The sequence below is a fragment of the Pinus tabuliformis genome, chromosome 4_1 (genome assembly GCF_031772625.1).
Source record: "Pinus tabuliformis cultivar Carrire ecotype Pingquan chromosome 4_1, CPIR1, whole genome shotgun sequence".
In the NCBI taxonomy this organism is placed as follows: Eukaryota; Viridiplantae; Streptophyta; class Pinopsida; order Pinales; family Pinaceae; genus Pinus; species Pinus tabuliformis.
Window position 1 is genome coordinate 403795313 of NC_142303.1, and position 20650 is coordinate 403815962.

Sequence of the window (20650 nt, forward strand, 5' to 3'; positions counted from 1 at the left end):
TTCCATCACATAAGCATTTTGAGGATTCCTATTATTGGGGTTTGGCTGAGGCTGAGAAGGAAGTTGATTTGGCCTCTGTTGAGATTGTAGCAAGAGTTGAGAATTTTGATTTTGTGGAGGAGGTTGTTGTTGTTGTTGAGGGAATGGCAATGACAGTTGTTGACCTTGATTTGGAAGTTGGGGAGCTTGCTGATTCTGAAAGGATTGAGGATATTGATAGAATTGGGCAAATCTCCCATAAGGATTTTGCATTTGCATGCTTTGCAACCATGCTTGGAAAGGATTTTGTGGTTGTGACCAAGGTTGTTGCCAAGGATTCCAATTTGGTGGGGGTTGGAAATTCATAGAGTTGTTAAACCCTTGATTTTGCTGCCCCTGCCAAGGTCTTCTTGCAACAAGACAAAGAGATTCAAGCGTGCTTGGATCTTCTTGAAAGACTGCTTTGAGCCCAGGGATTGAAGGACAATCCTTGGTCTCATGAGTTTCTGAGCAAATTACACAGGTTTCCACAACTTGTGCTTCCAAGGGACATTCCCTTAAAGCATGCTTTTTCCTACATTTTGAACAAAAGATGGCTAAGGCCTCAGTTTCTGCTTTCTGTTTATTGTGAATCTTAAGGGTATCAAGTTGTTCACTAAGACTCCCTAAGATATCCGTTTTAAATTCATCAAGCATACTGCCGATTTCAGCCCTAGTCACTGATCCTGTTGCAGATTTATTTGCCCTTAATAGGGAAGGATCTCTAGGCCCTTTTTGAGTTTTTGATTTGCCCCTTGAGAGATGGATACAAAGTTCTGCTATATCATTGAGAGAAAGTTGAGAAATATCCCCTTTCCCCATCATGTTTAAGATATCTATCCATTCATCCCTAATGGCTTTTAATAAGAGGGCTTTTAAGGTCTCTTCATCCAAGGTACTCATTTTTGCTCTTTTTAAGTTATATTGAAATCTCTCAAGTAAATCTTCTAAGCTCTCATCTTCTTTTTGCATCATTTTAAAAACCTCGTCCTTGTGATTAGTAGGCATACAATAGTCCAAATACCTATCCAAAAAGGTTTGTTTCATTTCATCCCAAGTCCTAATGGATTGAGTAAGTAACCCCATGAACCATTTCAAAGCTTGATCTTTTAATGTTGATGGGAACAGTTTGAGTTTCTGAGTATCATCCAGATAGTCATAGGTTCGACACACAACTTCAAATTCAAACAAGAATGTTTCAGGGTGCTCAGTTCTTAACCCATGAAAATTTGGGAGGACGGATGGTGATATGTTTTTCATGGTGGCTCGGGAATCCTCATCAACGATAGGAAACCCAAATGAGTTATCCCCATTTCTATTTCCTCCAATGGGACCTCTACCCCCTCCATTATTATTGTTATTTCCTCCTCCTCCTCTACCTCTACCTCTACCACCTCCTTCTTCCTCTGCCATGATGATTCTCCTAGAGGTTTCAAAATCTTCTGGTTCTTCTACAAAGGGTGAATGAGAAGAGATTTCTCCTTCTTCTTCAGGTGAGTCTATTTCCTCAATTACAATCGGTTTTCTTGTAGGAGAAAGAGAAGAGTCTCTTCCTGGTTCAAACTCAATAGAAGGTGTAGGAGAGTCAACTCTTGGCTCTTGAATTTCAAGAATTCTAGGACTAGGAGTTTCAGTTGGAGATAAGGGAGGTGTCTCTTGTCTATCTCTTGAAGCAGATGGACTTGTAAAAATTGAACTTCGAGCTCTAGCTAAAAACCTTCCCCTAGAATCTCTAGCTCTATGCATGTCATTTTTTATTTTATCTTCAAGTCAAGTTAATAGTTCTTTTTCTGATATTCCAGGTCACTCTAGGTGCAAGAAGAGAGCATACTCAAGAAACTATTAAATCAATAACTTTCTCCTTTCTGATCCTCCAGATCACTTCGAAGTGCAAGAGGAGAGCATACTTAGATAGGCTATTAACTTCTTTTCTTGAAATTTTATGTTTTTTTTTTCTAAGAATATGGCTACTTAATTTCACTTCCCCGGCAACGGCGCCAAAATGTTTAGTCAATTTAGTGTTATCTAAAGTGCTAGTATTAATTGTCAACCCGGGGCTCGTAAGCTGATGAAGTGAAGGTGTACTATATGTACTTAAGCAACCTCTTAGAGCTTTTTATCGTTGGGGGGTGTTGTTTGTGGTTAATTTATCTTCCTAAAATGGAGTGGTGATTTATAAACAGATGAGTGATAGTGTGTGATTAGTGATTGCTAACTACTTGCTTGAAAGGAAATGCTTGAAAGAAATAAATAACTTGAAATAACTTGAAAGCAAAGAACCACTTCCAATGGCACTAGACACCATTCATGCTGCTGCAAATAAAAGAAAAGAAAGTCACTTTTAAAACCAAAGATAATGATTATCTCTCCCTAACTCCCTGCTTCAAACACATAGTGCTGTGTAAAACACGGTTAGGTAGTAGCTCAAGTTGAATTAGAAAAGTGATTAAAAATGAGAAAAATCTACTTTAAAGACTAGTGATAACATTTGCTCTTTCTAACTCTCTACTTCTGCCATATGTACTATGCAAAGTATGATTAGAAAGTAGTGAAAGGTTAGTCTAAAAAGCACTCAAAGCCAACTGTAAGTTAGTGGTATTCAGATCCTTAAAAGATAACAATTTATGATAAAAGATCATTCATGGGTTAGCAGAACTTTGAGAAATAAGACTAAAAATCAGCTATGAAAAGCAAAGGCAGCAACTTGAACCTGTCAACTTCAAATACCATTAGTTTGTAAAGCAAATACATAAACATAAAAACAAATCCCGGGCTAAAAACCTGCAAGGAAGTAATACTGATCAGCTTAAAAGAAAAGAAATCAAATAAATCAAACTATACATGTTTAAAGAAATGCTGAATGAGAAAATAAAGAAATGATGAACATAAAATACTTTACAGAGGCTAACATGAACAGGGGCCCTCCATTCATTCAGCCACAAGAAGACTTAATGAACTGAAAGCTTCGAAACAGCACTGTTTCTATTGCTCCATTTGCAGAAATATACAAAACAGAGTGCTAGAACAGCACTATAAAAACAGAGTTTGCAAAAGCTCTTAAAATTATTACAAGTTCGGAAAGTACAGCAGCTAAAAAGTAAAATAAGCGTACGCAGACGCAAGTATATATAGGCATCTGAAGGATGGCCTAACACGTACAGCTAATAACTGAAAAACAACTAACTGTAATGCGTATTTAAGGTTCATTGACACATCATAAGGCTGCGTGGATGAGCTGGAGGTTCTGTCGTCATGGGAAATGAATCCAGTGTTGGATCATGTCTCCTACCACCTGCAAAACGCGGACAAGTCACCGTTTGAGCTGACGTGACCTAACAGCTTACAATCACCGTTAAGCTGCCTTTATTTGACCATAACTTGACCAGTTTTGACCGGAGGTACGGATGACGTGGATGGTTGAACAAATAGCACAGGAACCTCGAGCACGTTGATACCTAAGTGCCCATGTGGCTCATTTGGCAAACTGACACGTGGAACCTTGAGTTTAACAAAAAGGCTGCGGGATCATCAGAAGGCTGCGGGATCGCTGAATGGCTGCGGGATTGCCAGACAGCTGCGGAATTCCTGCAAGTAAGTCAAAATCTAAACAAAACAGTCACCCATTAGCAAAACTCACTTGATCATGCTTAATGACACCTAATGTAATGATCTGGGTGGTTTTACAGTGAAAATGAGGCAAAAGTGAAGAAAAGATGAGGAAAAACTGAGGGAAATGGTAGACAAGTAGGTGTAGAGTAGAGGCTCTACAGTCATGTTATTAAAAATCCCTCCCTTGGAATGATTGCTGACCAGTTGAGGCACATCTAGGCCAACCTAGACATCCTCCGTGAGCACAAATATGAGGATTAGAATGAGCTTGTGGCATATATTAATGACATCTAGTACAATCAAAATGAGATACTGAACGAGATAGAGGCAAGACTAGCACACATAGACTTGTATGTCCATGAAGGCCACAACCCAATGGTTCCTCCGGTTGGTCAAGGTTTTCCTCCTCCTCCTTGACATGAGATTTATAGGTTGCTTGATGGTTTTGTATGATTTTTGCAATGTATGGTTTTTTTCCCTTGTGAAATAGGAAATGAATAGACACATCTTTTCCACTACTGTCTTTCTCTCCTTGCTAACAAATCCGGTGAGCGAGAATATTAGACGGAAGCCATGTAATCTACACCTTTATGATAATATAATGAGTTTTTTGATGAAAAAATGTCTCAAGTAATAAGAAAAATAAAATTTACTAATAATATATCTAAAGTAATATATAGAGTTTAATAAAAAAGGAACATTGGATTAGAAGTGAATGAATAAATTACTATTAGAATAAATTAAAATTGAATTGCTCACTCATTTTGAATTTTTTTGCAACAAGGACTCCATCCTCACGCAAGTTGAAATCAGATGCTAAATTTCAAGTCAAAGGGCAACACACAAAATGAAAGCGAAATCAATTACTACGGATACATGTGTCATGGACAAAGAGCAAGCGTAATAGATTCGAGAGACCACTTTAATTGTGAAACACAAGTGTCCACTAAATGGACACACAATTGGATGTTGACCATAACGACCACTGGCAAAGTCGGGTTTCGTTCTGTCACGATTTGTGGTTTAGGGTTTCATTGATTTGTGTAGTTTAGCCACCGATTCTCAAGATTATGGTGTGTTGTTTTCTATAAGACAGACTCTCTACAATTCCAATTCGTAAGAAGAGTTCCTATTTCTAAGTCGATTAGCTTATACATTGTCGAAGTATAGTTTCAAGTTAGAGTTCGTCATTTTATTTTCAGTCTTTCACTGAAATCGAAGAAGACAGAAATGGCTCGGTTGTGCTGGATATCAACAGTAGCAATACCATTGTTTACTTCGACGATTTTGGTAACATATGTTGAAGCTGGTTCCGCTAAGTCTAACGAAGAAGAGATTGTGAACAAAAGTGAATTTGGAAGATTTCCAGGAGGGTCGAGAAAGGATGCATCGGGGTGCCACAAGCCTGGCTACCCTGTACCCCCTCGTTTTGATTGCCCTCCACCTCCCCATGTGCAACGTCCTTGTCCTATTCTGCATGCTTGTGAAATGGTATGTAGTTTTAGATGGAAGAGGATTGTAACATTATGGAATGATGGATGCATCTCTACATGCACAAGAAGAAATACTTGGAGAAACATGAGTATATTGAAAATGCTACTTGATTTCACCGAGTGATTCTTCAACATGATTGTGAAATGGTATCTAGTTTTAGATGGAAGAGGATTGTATCATCTGATGGATGCATCTCTACATGCACAAGAAGAAATACTTGGAGAAACATGAGTATATTGAAAATGCTACTTGATTTCACCGATTGTTTCTTCTTAGTCCTCTTGGGATGTGTATTACCATAATAATAAGGATAAGAATATCTGATGTTGAGTGTTCAAAATGCCATGGGAAAAACCATGTGTTTTGAAAATCACTCATGTCTAATTATTAATTGTTTTAATTTAATTTTATTTGTATTGGGCGGAGAGGCTCATTCTACAACCCACTGAAGGTGATGTGTAAGTATGTCCATTCGTCTTAAAATAAAAATAATATATTCTCTAAATAGAAAAATGATGTTGGATTGTGTATATATATATATATATATATATATATATATATATATATATATATATATATATATATATATATATATAGTAGTCCATATGGGCTCATATAATTTGATGTAAATTAAGTAGAAGTAAAAAAATGTGAGTTAGATGTTTAAACCCATACATAAAAATATATTAATAACAAAAAAACCAATTTAATGTGCACTGATAAAATGGCTCAATACACATGTTATGTAATATTTATAATATTCAATAATAAAATTTAAACAATAAAAAATTACACATTGTTTTTTGTATTCTAAATTACATTTCCACCTAAAAAAAATGATCCCTCTTGGTTCATGTTATATGTGTGCTTAAAATGAATCTATAGTCATGTAATTTTAGCTAGTGAAAATATGTTTAGTGGACAAGGCATTACCAAATATTAAATATGTATATTTATAATTTTAATTTTAAATTTATAATTATTATGAGCATTTAGTTTTCCCCAAGTAAAAATTGTAGCTTTTATTATGTTAAATATTGAAAATTACATACTATAGATGCTACATATAGCACATATGTCAAAACTGGTGGCCTAGCCACAACTGTAGAGAGTCTACAAAAACCCTAAAAAGATACTGTGATACTCATATACAAAACAAAAATTTACATATATTGGTCTATAAACCAACGTAAAAAAAACAAAATAGCTGCTATGAAATATCCATCAAAGATCTGTGTATCATAAGGGCATATGAGCACCCTGTGGATGTTGTTCCATGAAATGCCTGTGTTAATACTGGTAAAAGTCATGTCCATGATGTTATTATATCAACCAACTACCAAGAGGTTGTTGTGCAGCTTCGTTGGAAATGTTGTTAGAAAGTTGGTTCCTCTCCTTGTAGATGTGTCGAGAAGAAATATAGTTAAAACACGAATTAATAGCATAGATTTCTTCCAATAAATTTCTAAGTGTGTGCGGATGAAATTCACCCTGTAGATTGTACCAATTGATAACAAATTTGGAATCACAAAATATCTAAAGTTGTCGGCATCCATTTTCAAAAAGAAAACTTAAGGAGTCTAAGGCTGTTGAGTTCAGAATAATTGTTTATGCCTCTCCCTAAACCCATACTCATTTTTAAATAATGGTCATCTCTGAGATATAGGATGGCCCCACTGCCACAACCATGTTGTTGAGATAAACCATCAAAATAAGCCTAGGGTATAGATTTATCGATGGTTTCAGCGAAAATATTCTTGCTCGATTGATTGTTGTCATCATCCAAGATCAAACTATATAGAGCCATAATATGAGATAATGATAATTTCCAATCGGTTTATTTGTCCTAGAGAATGAGTTTATTCCGAGTAATCCATATACTCCAACCTACTAATAGGGGAAGGCTACGAAGCTTTGAAGTGTGGACCTAATTCCACCAGGATTCCCAAGCGTAGAAAATCGAGTATCCTGCCCATCTATATGGAATGTCCATCAATTAATATATCTTATTCCATAATTGAATCACAAACTTTCATTGCAGAAATAAATGATCAATACTTTCTAAACAACATCTACAAAGAAAGCACCAAGTGGGACCATGGAAGGAGCGGCGTTCTAGGATATCACTTGTAGGGGCTTTGTTGAGAAGCATACACCACATAAATATCTTGGCTTTGGGATGGATTTTTAACTTCCACAGCGGATGCCACCACCAAATAGTGTTCTGAGTTTCATGATTTGCGAATATAAAGGAATATAATACTTTTGGAGAGTAATTACCATGATGAGATATGGCCCAGAATAATTCATCCTCTCTGTCCCGAATTTAAATATAAGCCTCCGAGAGTGTATTTGTATAACTTGACCATTCTTGATGCCATCTATCTAGAATCCCCAAGTTCAATGTAAATTTCCAAGCTTGACCAAAAATGGTAGAATTGCCAAAATCTGCGATCTCGTTAGTGTCCTTATCCCAGCTTTATCCAAAAGGTGAATGAGTTCAGGCAGAAGAATATGAACATTTCCACTTCTAGAACAAGCATCCGTCTTGATGCGAACCTTGGGGCCAGGTCCAACTTTCCAAGGCAGCCTGAAACAGATGTATTCCATAGAATTCAAAATAGCTCACCAAATCATTGATATAGCAGTTCTATTCCAGTTGGGGTTCCTAATCTAATCATCAATACATGGAGGGTGAATGTACATTTTTGTGACCACTTCCATCCAAATATTTTTTGTGGAGAGTATCTGCCATCCCATTGTAGTAGAAAGGGCCTTAGTAAAGCAAGATAGATTCTTCATTCCCTAGCCTCCCCATTTCTTTGGTAATGCAATTTAATCCCATTTTATCGTAGAAAATGGTCTACGTTCATTTTCACGTCTCCATAGTAGCTTGTGGCATAACTTTTGAATTCTGGATATAATTCCTTTTGGGATCCAAGCCAATGACATCTAATATAGAAGAATTTCCTCTAATATTGATTTGATAAGAACAAGGCATCACGCCCGACGTAACCATCGATTGTGCCAGATGTTTATTCTTTTTTCAACATTGGTTACTAGCCACGTCCAATTGACAATTTTGTAGCTATTGGGCTTGAGGTAGAATCCCAGATACTTAAGTCCTTCTTCAAAAGGGAGTATTGTGTATGGAAACCTCTGAAGAGCATAGTTGATTTGGAGCTGTGAACATCTAATAGTTGATAGTGTAGACTTCTCTTGATTGTTGACCATCCCAGTGGATTTTCAAAATAATTTAAAAGTGGTATTGAACACAATAGATTCACTGATCTTGCTAATCAATAAGATGAGGATATCATCCAAGAATAATATATGTGACAAAATGATGACGTCTACTATTTTGACACCGTTAAGTCTACCCTCGTTCTTATCTTTGATGATTAATCTACTTAGACCATCCATTACTAATGGTGATAATGGGCAGCCCTGCCTAAGTCCACGTTCTGTATGAAAGAAGTTGGAAGCGGACCCATTGATGAGGACACTATATGAAACAGTGGATATACAACACATTATCCAATTAATGAAAGCATGGGGGAATCCAAAATGGGTCAGTCATATCCTCAAATATAACCAAGTGGTTCTGTCAAAAGCCTTCGATAAATTAATTTCGAAAATCATGCCCTTTAGATTTTTTTCATAGAATGAAATCCTTCATGAGAAATTCCTATAGCTTCGTGGATTTGAAAATTTTATAAAAAGGCGAATTGTTCTTGTGTTACATGTTGGGAAAGGATAGGCTTGATGTGGTTTGCAATGATTTTTGACATAATCTTGTAGATACAATTACAAAGGCAAATGGGTCCAATGTCATTGAAGGATTTGGGGTTGTTATATTTGGGGATAAGGGAAATAAAAGTTTCATTAAAAGCATCATACATGCGGTCATTCAGCCGACATTCCTCAATAACCTTGACAAGATCATGTAAAATCAAATCAAAGAAAGCTAAGTAGAATTCCATAGGCAAACCATCCTGGCCAAGACTCTTATATTTATTAAACCATTTAAGCACAACTTCCAATTCCTCTATAGCCACTAGCCCATCTAATTCCTTAACTACCTCCTCATCTATATAACGAGGAAAAAGTCTTGCAATATTTAGAATTTCTACTAGTGGCAGCCTAAGGTGCTTTAAATAATTTCATAAAATGCGAGATGCCTAAATTTTCAAGACCTCTTAAAGATTGTATAGTTGAACCTTCATCATTTGCCAGTGCCGAGATTGTGCTGACTGATTTCTAGCCCTTGGCGTAATGCTGAAAGAATTTGGTATTCTCATATCCAGATTATAACTAGATGGATCTTTTCTTAAGCCTCCAAGTTTCTTCCCTATCCTTCAATATCTTGAATCTCTCAGATTCTAGATGAATAATCTGAGTTTTTTCTTCCATCGTTTCATATCCACTGCTGACTGGATCTTCTAGCTTATGAAGTTCATCCTCAATGTTTATGAGAGTGTCTTCTTCCCACTTTTTCTTAGCCTTTGCGCAGTCTAACGTCCTTTTCTTTAGTAATTCATGTTTGTTAAAAAAGGTTCAGACATCGACTTGACTTCATTCAATGGGTTTACCTGCCGAGTATATTTAACAATATGATGGTATTCTTTATCTCTTACCCAAGTTGAGTTGAATTTAAAAGGATCCTTAGGCTTTGGTTATAATCCCGAAATTTCTAAGCATATTGATGAGTGATCCAAGATGCCACTTGACCCTACCCATTTCCGAATCATGTCAAATTTAGTCATTGGAGACTTTTTGAAAAGAAATCAATCGAGCCTTTTGGCTAGCATTTCATCCCCAATTTTATGATTTCTTCAGGTTGACTTAATTTGTGCTATGAGTATATCAATAACATTATTTGTCTCTTGCATCATAATGAAGAAACCCGAGAGGTTTTCTATCTATGCATGATTTCCCAAAGATTCAACATGTTCCATTGAGAAGTTGAGGTCACCGTGAAGGATTATGTTATCTTCCATTAATAACAAGGAGTGAAAGAGTGATTCCCAAAATTCTACATGATTGTGGAAGGGTCTGTAGATATTAACAATTCTGAGCTCCATCCATAATGCTTCTGAGAAAATATTTGCCATTAGGTATCCTTCCCTGCCACATACATTCAGATTCTTCATTGATTTACAATGTATACCTATGCCTGAAAAAATCATGTATAAATAGTTTCAATACTTCATTCATTAACCTCATGAAAGTAGCTGGAGCATGTGTAAGAACGAAAGGCACAACAAGCCACTCAAACAATCCTTGTTTAGTTTTAAATGTAGTTTTCCAAATGTCTTCTTCAACTCTCCCAACTTGATGATAACCACTTCACAAGTCTAACTTAGTAAAATACTTTGCATACCTCAATTGATCAAGCAAATGATAAATTCTTGGGAGTGGATAACAATTCTTTACTGTGATTTTTTTCAGTGCACGAAAATCCACACACATGCACCAAGTTCCATCCTTCTTTGACACCAAGACAATGGGTGAACCACATGGCGAAGTAGATGGGTGTATGACACATTCGTTAAGAAATTCTTGAATTTTCATTTTGATTTCCATGCTCTCCATAATAGACATGTGGTACATGCTAATTTTCGGAAGTGGAACATCTTGTTACAGCTGAATCTCATGTTGAATTCCCCTCTTGGGAGGTAACCCCTTTAGTTCCTAAAATATCTTTCCATGCTTGCTTACCACACCAAAAAAATAATATTTCAATTTATCATCACAACCTTCAAAAGATTCATAATAAATGTCATTCTTTTTCTTGATAATGAGAAGTACAAAATTTTTACTTGCATTTACTAGTCTCTTCATCTGCCCTGCACTAACCAAAGAAATGTTCAGAATTTTGTGATGGGTTCTCAGTCTGTACTCCACCCCACTCTTGGGAGGTAACCCCTTTGGTTCCTGAAACATCTTGCCATGCTTGCTTACCACATTAAACAAATAAGATTTCAATTTATCATCACAAACTTCAAAAGATTCATAATAAATATCATTCTTTTTCTTGATCATGAGAAGCACAAAATTTTTACTTGCATTTACTAGTCTCTTCATTTGCCCTACATTAACCAAAGAAATGTTCAGTTTTTTGCGATGGGCTCCCACTATGTACTCCACCCCATTGTTGAGCAATATGTATTTGTTGCCATGACGATAAAATACTGCTTTCATATCATAGAAATAAGGACTACCCAAAATGATTCCTGAGATGTCAAGTGGAACTACATCTAACTCAACTTCATCAATGAAATTTTCAGTAATGGTGAACTTGAATAAACACTTCCTTGTAACATGTAAGTTTGCATTGTTAACTATCCAACTCAATGGATATGGCTTATGATGAGGTACAATTTCAAGGTTTAGTTTTTTTACCAAGTTTTCTGAAATCAAGTTTGATTGTGACCCACTATCAAATAATGCATCAATATTTGTATGATTTGAAATCACTCTTACGTGAAAAAAATCTATTCTTGACTCTTCATTTGAAGTGTTGTTTTGACTATGATGAACTAGTGCTTGCAACAGTCTCTTTTCCTTTTGTAACCATGGTTGAAGTCTTCGTCTCATCACCATAATCTCGACCAAGGTCATGTTGTGTGGTAGCGGTCGTCTTTTGTTTTCCCTTATTGTTTCATTTCATAGGCCTTAATTGAGGATGCAATTTCCAGTAGTGGGCTTCATCATGGCCCTCTTTGGAATAGTGTTTGCATGTGATTTTCTCCCCTTTTTTCTTCACACTTGCATTCTTCTTTCCCTTCCATTTTCCACCCTTTTCTTTCTCCGTACCCTTGAAGGGCTTCCTCTTACTAACCTCTTTTTGAATTTTCTTTCCTCTAGATTCAAGGTGTGTGGCTTGCACACATACTTCATCTAAGTTATTTGGATTGAACATAAAAATAATATGTTTCAGATAGGAATGTAAACCCCCAATATATTTCAGCAATGTATCTTGGGAATTCAAATTCACTCCTAATAACAAAGCCTTTTTCCTAAACTCCTGTGTATAAGCTTGGACGGTTTAGTCTTTAAGTTGCATAAAGTTCTGCCAACTCATACTGACTTTTTGCATATAGACTAAAGGATAAAACTGTCTTTTAATTACATAAAATAATTCAACCCAGGTATTGGATATCTTACCATGGATTCTCATTTCCTCTTGAGTCTTTTCTTCCCACCAAATTAGTGCAGTTTCTTCTAGACTCAATCAAGCCAATTGGATCTTTATGTCATATTCTTGAAGGTTCTGAATTTTGGAGTATACCTCCAACTGCTGAATCCAATTGTCCAACTTTTCTTCATTCACCTCTCCATTGTACATGGGAAGTTCAAATTTTTTGTCCAATTTAAGTAATGGAGTCTTTCCTTTTGGGGTTTTTGAATGAGTATGGGAAGTTTTAGCGGTGGTAGTGGAAGATTATGCTATTTGAGATGGTGAATATGATGAGGAAGATGATGAGGATGGTGGAGATGGACGTGGATTTCCACCATTCCCTTTGGAATCCTTCTTCTCATCTTTTTTGTCCTCTGAGCTTCCATCTCCATGTGGAGGTTTAGAACTCTCTACAACCATTCTAGTGTTTCTCTCTTCATAAAGGACTTTAAGCATCTCAGTCAAAGTACAGAAAGCTTTCTTGAATTCTTCCTCTTCTGAAGAGGGAACTTTAGGCTCTCTTTCTCCAGACATAATGGCTGTGGATTCAAGCTTAGAAATTGGTATTGATTTTACCTCTTCAATCTCAATTGAAGGAAAAACTTGAGGAGTTTCAAGTGCAGCTGAAATTGAAACTTTCGGTGGTGGAGATTATGGCCTTGTGGCTCTCCTTCTTCTAGGAATTACCTCTGGAGTTGCTACCAATAGCTTCCCTTCTCCTTTCTGTAACTTTAACCTTGTAAGAATCACAATTTTGCAACCATTAAAACCCTAATTGCACAAACTCAAGAAATCAAGAAATACAACATTTGCTCTGATACCAACTTGATCTGTTTTTGTATGATTAGTTTTTTGTGCTAATAACAATTATAGATTTATAAACATATGCTTGCTTATTGCTTCTTGTGCTGAGGTTTCCTTAGTTGTTTGTGCATACAATTAGGTAATTTTTCTTAAGTTTTAAAATGACATTCACGAGAAAAAGAGTTTCAAAACAAATACTAAACATCAGACATTCAAAGTATAACAAATCATCAAAGAGACACTTTAACATATTGTTTTGATAAAGGAGGTCATCCCTCCTAGGCTACATCTCCTTGGTCCAGCTTCCATGGCTTGGGCCTCTGTATTAGCTCAATGTGGCAAAATACTGTTTTACAAAGCTCTATCTCTCTTGATACCTATAGAAATGTGTTCAAAATGTCCAAATTAGCTAAGAAACACCTCTTTATGAGCTCAATTTGGTCGAAAATTGACTTCTCTATGGCTCAGTCAGCCTTTTCCTACATTTTCTCCTCTAATTATGGAATATCTCCAGTTAGCCCTGCTAAATTTGGAGGCAGGGCTGAATTTTGGGGCACCGCCAAACTTATCGACAGATTAACTCATAGTTAATTAAGGCTAAACTACACTTAATTAATTTTTAAAAACATATTAGTGCCAACCGAAATCTTAACTTGCGGCAGTTTTGTTGGCCCGATGACATGCGATGTCAACGACACATTAACCATTGGCACGGAGTTGTCGGAGCTGACTGTTGAGGTTGCGATGTCATGTTCACATGCGGAGCTAATGCTGGAGGTTTGTGAACTGTCCACCGCTAACCATTTTATGTCACAGCACAAGCATTCACATGTGGTAACCGTCACAAGTTTGTTGGGTTAACTGACCATTAGGTTATATAACTGTTGCGGTTAAAACATTGCATTCACATGGGGGAGGGTTTTCCTTCCCCTAACCACCAACCTCCAAATTGCATAACTTCAAATGTAAACGGAGATATAACGTGGTAAGAACCACCCGATAGAGAAGTTGGTAAACAGCATAGACGATGTGCTAGAGGGTGTGGGTTAGACCTTGACTTCCACTACAATATTTTTCTCCACTATGTAGACAACCAACCTAACATCTTGGAGGTGCCATGTGGCATCCTGCGGTCTTGCCACATGGCATTCTTCCATTGGTCCAAAATGAAAGCAATAGAAATGCGCCAACACATCACTGTACAACTCAACCAAATATTGCTACTTGTCCATCCCTAATTTTCCATTGACCTTCATTCACCATGCCTAGTCACCTGCCACATCAGGAGTACAGACTGCTGATTGTATAGTGACTGGGCAATTTTATTTATTTTTTTCAAATTTCGCTTATTCAACAAAGCGATGAGAACACAATAACTTTCTCATACGAACTCGGTTTTTGACGAAACGAGTTGAGTTAGGGTCATTTTTTCGAGACAGACATGGTTGTTCAAGTTTCGAGCCATTATGAGAAATTTTATTTTTGAGGTAAGTAATGAGCACCTGATCAACCCTCCTTATGTTTTCCTGGGTAATGGGGTTATAAGTGAGTCGTAGCTTCTTTCAGCGCTGATGTAGTTTGGGCAGTGTGCCCATTTGCTAGTGGTGAGCCTTTTCATGGTGTTCATTTATCCCAATTTTGTTTGTTTCGGGTAATAGGGGCTCACCAAACTCCCCTCAAGCCTGTGTTGGTGCTAAGGCCAGGGCTTGGTAATTCAGGTGCATTTACTTAGATACTTTTTAGTGGGAGTAGTCTCTATGTCTGGGCACAAACTTGGTGTTGTTCGTTTCATGTAGGGTTTCGTCAACGCGACAAACCTCGTAGAGGCTGTGGCCACACAGGGTAGCAAGGAGCACATGCAAAAAGGGTAGGGAAACATAGTGATGATGAGCAAGGTGGTATGGAGATGGAGGGAAAAATTGTGCAGGGCCCAACCCTCTCTCCAGGTCATGTTATTCAACCTCCCTCCCTTGGAATGATTGCTGACCAGTTGAGGGACATCTAAGCCAACCTAGACATCCTCCATGAGCACAAATATGAGGATTAGAACAAGCTTGTGGGATATATTAATGACATCTAGTACAATCAAAATGAGATAATGAATGAGATAGAGGCATGACTAGCACACATAGACTTGTATGTCCATGAAGGCCACAACCCAATGGTTCCTCCGGTTGGTCAAGATTTTCCTCCTCCTCCTTGACTTGAGATTTATAGGTTGCTTGTTGGTTTTGTATGATTTTTGCAATGTATGGCTTTTTTCCCTTGGGAAATAGGAAATGAATGGACACATCTTTTCCACTACTGTGTTGCTCTCCTTGCTAACAAATCCTGTCACAGAGAATCTTAGACGGAAGCCATGTAATCTACACCTTTATGATAATATAATGATAGTTTTTTTTGGGATGAAAATACGCCATGTAATCTACACCTTTATGATAATATAATGAGTTTTTTTTGAAGAAAAAAATCTCTCAAATAATAAGAAAAATAAAATTTACTAATAATATATCTAAAGTAATATATAGAGTTTAATAAAAAACGAAGTAATATATAAAGTTTAATAAAAAACGAACATCGGATTAAAAGTGAATGAATAAATTAGTATGAGAATAAATTAAAATTGAATTGCTCCCTCATTTTGAATTTTTGTGCAACAAGTACTCCATCCTCACGCAAGTTGAAATCAGATGCTAAATTTCGAGTCAAAGGGTAAGACACAAAATGAAAGCGAAATCAATTACTACGGAAACATGTGTCATCGACAGAGAGCGAGCGTAACAGATTCGAGAGACCACTTCAATTGTGAAACACAAGTGTCCACTAAGTGGACACACAATTGGATGTTGACCATAACAGCCAATCGCAAAGTTGGGGTTCGTTCTGTGACGTTTTGTGGTTTAGGGTTTCAATGTTTCTGTGGTTTTGCCACCGATTCTCAAGATTCTGGTTTGTTGTTTACTATAAGTTAGACTCTCTACAATTCCAATTCCAATTTCAATTCGTAAGAAGAGTTCCTATTTCGAAGTATAGTTTCGAGTTAGAGTTCGTCATTTTATTTTCAGTCTTTCACTGAAATCGAAGAAGACAGAAATGGCGCGGTTGTGGTGGATATCAACCGTAGCAATACTGTTGTTTACTTCGACGATTTTGGTAACCTACGTTGAAGCTGGTGCCGCTAAGTCTAACGAAGAAGAGATTGTGAACAAAAGTGAATTTGGAAGATCTCGAGGAGGGTCGAGAAAAGATGCATCGGGGTGCCACAAGCCGGGCTACCCTGTACCCCCTCATTCTGATTGCCCTCCACCTCCCCATGCGCAGCGTCCTCGTCCTTTTCTGCATGCTTAGTCTAACACCATCAGGCTCGTTTATATTTTCTGTTATTGGTCTCAGCAGGAGCAAATCACTAGTGCGTGCTTCAGATTCACATAACGTAGTATGTAAATAAATGTCAGTCATATTATGATTTGGCAAAACATTTCTGTTATCTAAATAAAACAGTGAAGTTTGTTTCAATAAGTTTTTTGTTTGTCGTTGTTTAAATTTTCAGTTATTTTCACATTGTATTTATGCATTATCTAAATACTGATAGGCATGGTTTCATTTGGCATGCTGATTAGATTGTGTCAATTAGTTTCATGAATCAACTTATGTAAATAATATTTATAGTACAATATATTTCCACTTTGAAGTTTGCACAAGATTTTGATAATGTAAATAAAAACAAAGTTCATTTTATATGGGTTGTATTTGTGTATTAGAATATATTTGTAAGAAGAACTTCAGCTTAAATCACATGAGGAAAGACCTTTGTCGAAGCTTTTAGAACCAACTAGTGTGGTTCAATTTGTCCTGACGATGAAGCACACTAGTTGGTTCGAAAGGCGTCGACAAAGGTCTTTCCTCATGTGATTTAAGCTGAAGTTCTTCTTACAACTTTTATGGATCACATAAGCCTCAATTCAATATTAGAATATATTTATTTTGTTAATGGTGAAGAATACAATGTTATTATATATTTTAAAATTGTGTTGTTTAGTTAAGTTCTAGAGTTTTTAGTCAGAATCATTTTTTTGGGCCAAATCTTAATTTTTGTTATTTAAAATGGTGTTTTGACTATATATGAATTTAATAAGGGCACTTCAATTGGAACTTCTTATTCCAAAAAATCTCTACTCAAATTAGACTAGAAAATAAAAAATATGATGTAAAACCCTCCAAGATGTAGAACAATACACCATAAAAGTTTATTTTTTATAATTACTTTTATTTAATAATAAAGTTTTTATAATATTTTATATTTATTAATTAAATAAAACACTTAACTATTTTTAATAATATTTTATGTTTATCAATTATATTTATATATATATATATATATATATATATAAAAAGGTGATTTGAAACTTGATTTCATGGTTTACATATTACTTTATAATATGGTAATTTCCAATTGCATTGTCCCATGGGCTCAATTTTTTTTATAGACAATTACTATTATTATTAAAATTTTCATACAACTTGAGTGGGTCTAATGTATAAGAGCATGTCTTTCCTCCTAAGAGGTTACATATTCAAAAGGTAGAGTATGTATGTCTTAGTATACACCAATGTGGTGTCTCGCTTGGTCGTGACCTTAAAACTCGATAATAATAACAATAATATGGGTCCCTTGTCCTAGAAACAAGGGGGTGTCATATACCAATGTGGTGACCTTAAAATTGGATAATAATAAGAATGATATGGGTCCGGGTCTCATATACAAACACGGTGTCTTAAAATTGGATAATAATAATTATAATAATATGGGTCCCTTGTCCTAGAAACAAGGGGGTGTCATATACCAATGTGGTGGCTTGTGCCTTAAAATTGGCTAATAATAATAATAATATTTGTATATTTAAACTAGATCCATCTTAACTCCGAATATGCCAAGTGCTTAGAGGGATCAAATATCTTTTCATTGTAAAAGAGGTTTACACCTCACCAAATTTGATCCGTCTAATCACTTGGTATATCCCGATTATGATGAATATATATTAGTTAATTTAACTTTCATTAATATAATTTAATTTTTTTAATAAACTTAAATCATTGATTTCTTCATTTATATAAAAACTTATTCTTAAGGAATATTAATTTGAAACAATAAAATAATAAAAATAATTATGTGAAGGGAATATTTCAATTAGTTGCAGTTGTTAGAGGCTTACTTTTCGCTTACTTTTTTGACTCCAACAATAATAGAGGTTTAATGAAATAATTATGACTATTGAAGCAAAGCTCTCAAAATTGGAATTTATATTTATTCTACGCAATAAATAGAATGGAATAACATGGGATTACATAGCAAACTTAATATGGAAAAATGTTATAGTCATTATTTCTTTAAAAGAGGTTACCAATCTATACAATTAAATAAAATGGGATTACATAGCAAACTTAATATGGAAAAATGTTATAGTCATTATTTCTTTAAAAGAGGTTACCAATCTATACAATTATTTCTTTAAAGTGTAATGATGATGGCTAATATTCATTAAGATTTGTATGCTTTGTTATTTTTTAAAAAGTAAGAAATTAATGAAATTTTCTTAAAATTTTATTTTTAAATTAAAAAAAAAGTGAGAGAAGCATTCCAAAATTACCATAATTTTAGAATGTTAAAAATTCATTAAAGATAAATAATTTTAATATATTTTTCAACCAAAATCATTATATATATATATATATATATATATATATATATATATATAAATTTATATATAAATTTATATTATAAAAATGATAATTTTACAAACTATTATAAATTTAATTTTGAATAATGTTACAAAATTTTAAAAAATAAAACATTGATTTTAAGTAAAATAGTTACAATCCCTAAAATAAGATCCTTAAAATGGCAAGCCCCAAGAGTTAGCTCAATCGGTCAAATCAAGTGCCTCGCCAATGGGAGGTCACAGGGTCGAATCCCGAAAGCTCTTGGGGTTAGGTCAGTAAATAGGCCGAGGGGTGTTGATGCCCTTCGGGTGGCGTCCAATCAGTGTTTAAAACCCTGGACGTAGCGGCTACCCACTGACCCGGGTATCCGTGAACCAGTAAGTGAAAAAAAAAAAGATCCTTAAAATGGCTTATAAATATAACTATACAACTTTACTTCTTTGTAATAGGGATGTAAAATCTCTACCAAATATGTTTCTACATCTTTAAAAATTGGTTAAAAGAATAAAAAAGTGTTACAATATTTTCATTTCTCCCTCATAGGGAAAAATATGTTCAAAAAAGGAGTTTAAGCTTATCTCCAATTTTTTCAAATTTCAGACATGAAAAGCATCTCCATTTATTTAAAATTTTGCAAACGCTTTAAAAGTAAATAAATAAATAAAGCTTTAAAATTATCTCCATTTCTTCAAAGTATGGTAAGTATAGAAAATCATTTTCTATTTTATCATTTAATCTAAAAGTAAAGCCTTATTTATCTTTGTGGCCTCTCCTTTTGAGGGTTTTTCACTCTGATTGTGAAATGGTATGTAGTTTTAGATGGACGAGGATTCTAACATCATGAAATGATGGATGCACCTCTACATGCACAAGAAGAAATACTTGGAGAAACATGAGGATATTGAAAATGCTACTTGATTTCACTGAGTGACATGAGTATATTGAAAATGCTACTTCATTTCACTGAGTGTTTCTTCTTAGTCCTCTTGGGATGTGTATTACCATAGTAATAAGTATAAAAATATCTGATGTTGGGTGTTCAAGAATACCATGGGAAAGACCATGTGTTGAACGACATGTTTTGAAAATCGCTCATGTCTAATTATTAATTATTTTAATTTAATTCTTATTGAGTAGAGAGGCTCATTCTACAAGCCACTGCGAAGGTGATGTGTAAGTATGTCCATTCGTCTTAAAATAAAAATAAAATATTCTCTAAATAGAAAATTGATGTTGGATTGTATATATATATATATATATATATATATATAGTTGTCCATATGGCCTCGTATAATTTGATGTAAATTAATTAGAAGTAAAAAAATGTGAGTTAGATGTTTAAACCCATACATAAAAATATATTAATAACGAAAAAAAACCAATTTAATGTGCACTGATAAAATGGCTCAATACACATGTTATGTAATATTTATAACATTCAATAATACAATTTAAACAATAAAAAATTACACATTGTTTTTTGTATTCTAAAATACATTTCCACCTAAAAAAATTGATCCCTCTTGGCACATGATAGATGTGTGCTTAAAATGAATCTATAGTCATGTAATTTTAGCTAGTCAAAATATGTTTAGTGGACAAGACATTACCAAATATTATATATGTATATTTATAATTTATAATTATTATGAGCTTTTATTTTTCCCCGAGGAAAAATTGTAACTTTTATTATGTTAAATATTGAAAATTACATAATGTAGGTGCTACATAGAGCGCATTTGTCAAAATTGGTGGCCTAGCCACAACTGTAGAGAGTCTACAAAAACCCTAAAAAGATACTGTGATACACATATACAAAAC

At 35.0% G+C, this 20650-nt stretch overlaps 1 protein-coding gene across 1 annotated transcript; it reads left to right on the plus strand.

Moving 5' to 3' along the window:
* The first annotated feature begins 16201 nt into the window (after window positions 1–16201).
* Window positions 16202–16456, plus strand: LOC149176029 (uncharacterized). Its single transcript, XM_089423213.1, has one exon. The coding sequence runs from the start codon at window positions 16202–16204 to the stop codon at window positions 16454–16456; it is 255 nt and encodes an 84-aa protein (XP_089279339.1).
* Window positions 16457–20650: the final 4194 nt, after the last annotated feature.

Coding starts and splice junctions, on each gene's coding strand:
- LOC149176029 (XM_089423213.1), top strand. CDS start 16,202: ATGGCGCGGTTGTGGTGGATATCAACCGTAGCAATACTGTTGTTTACT.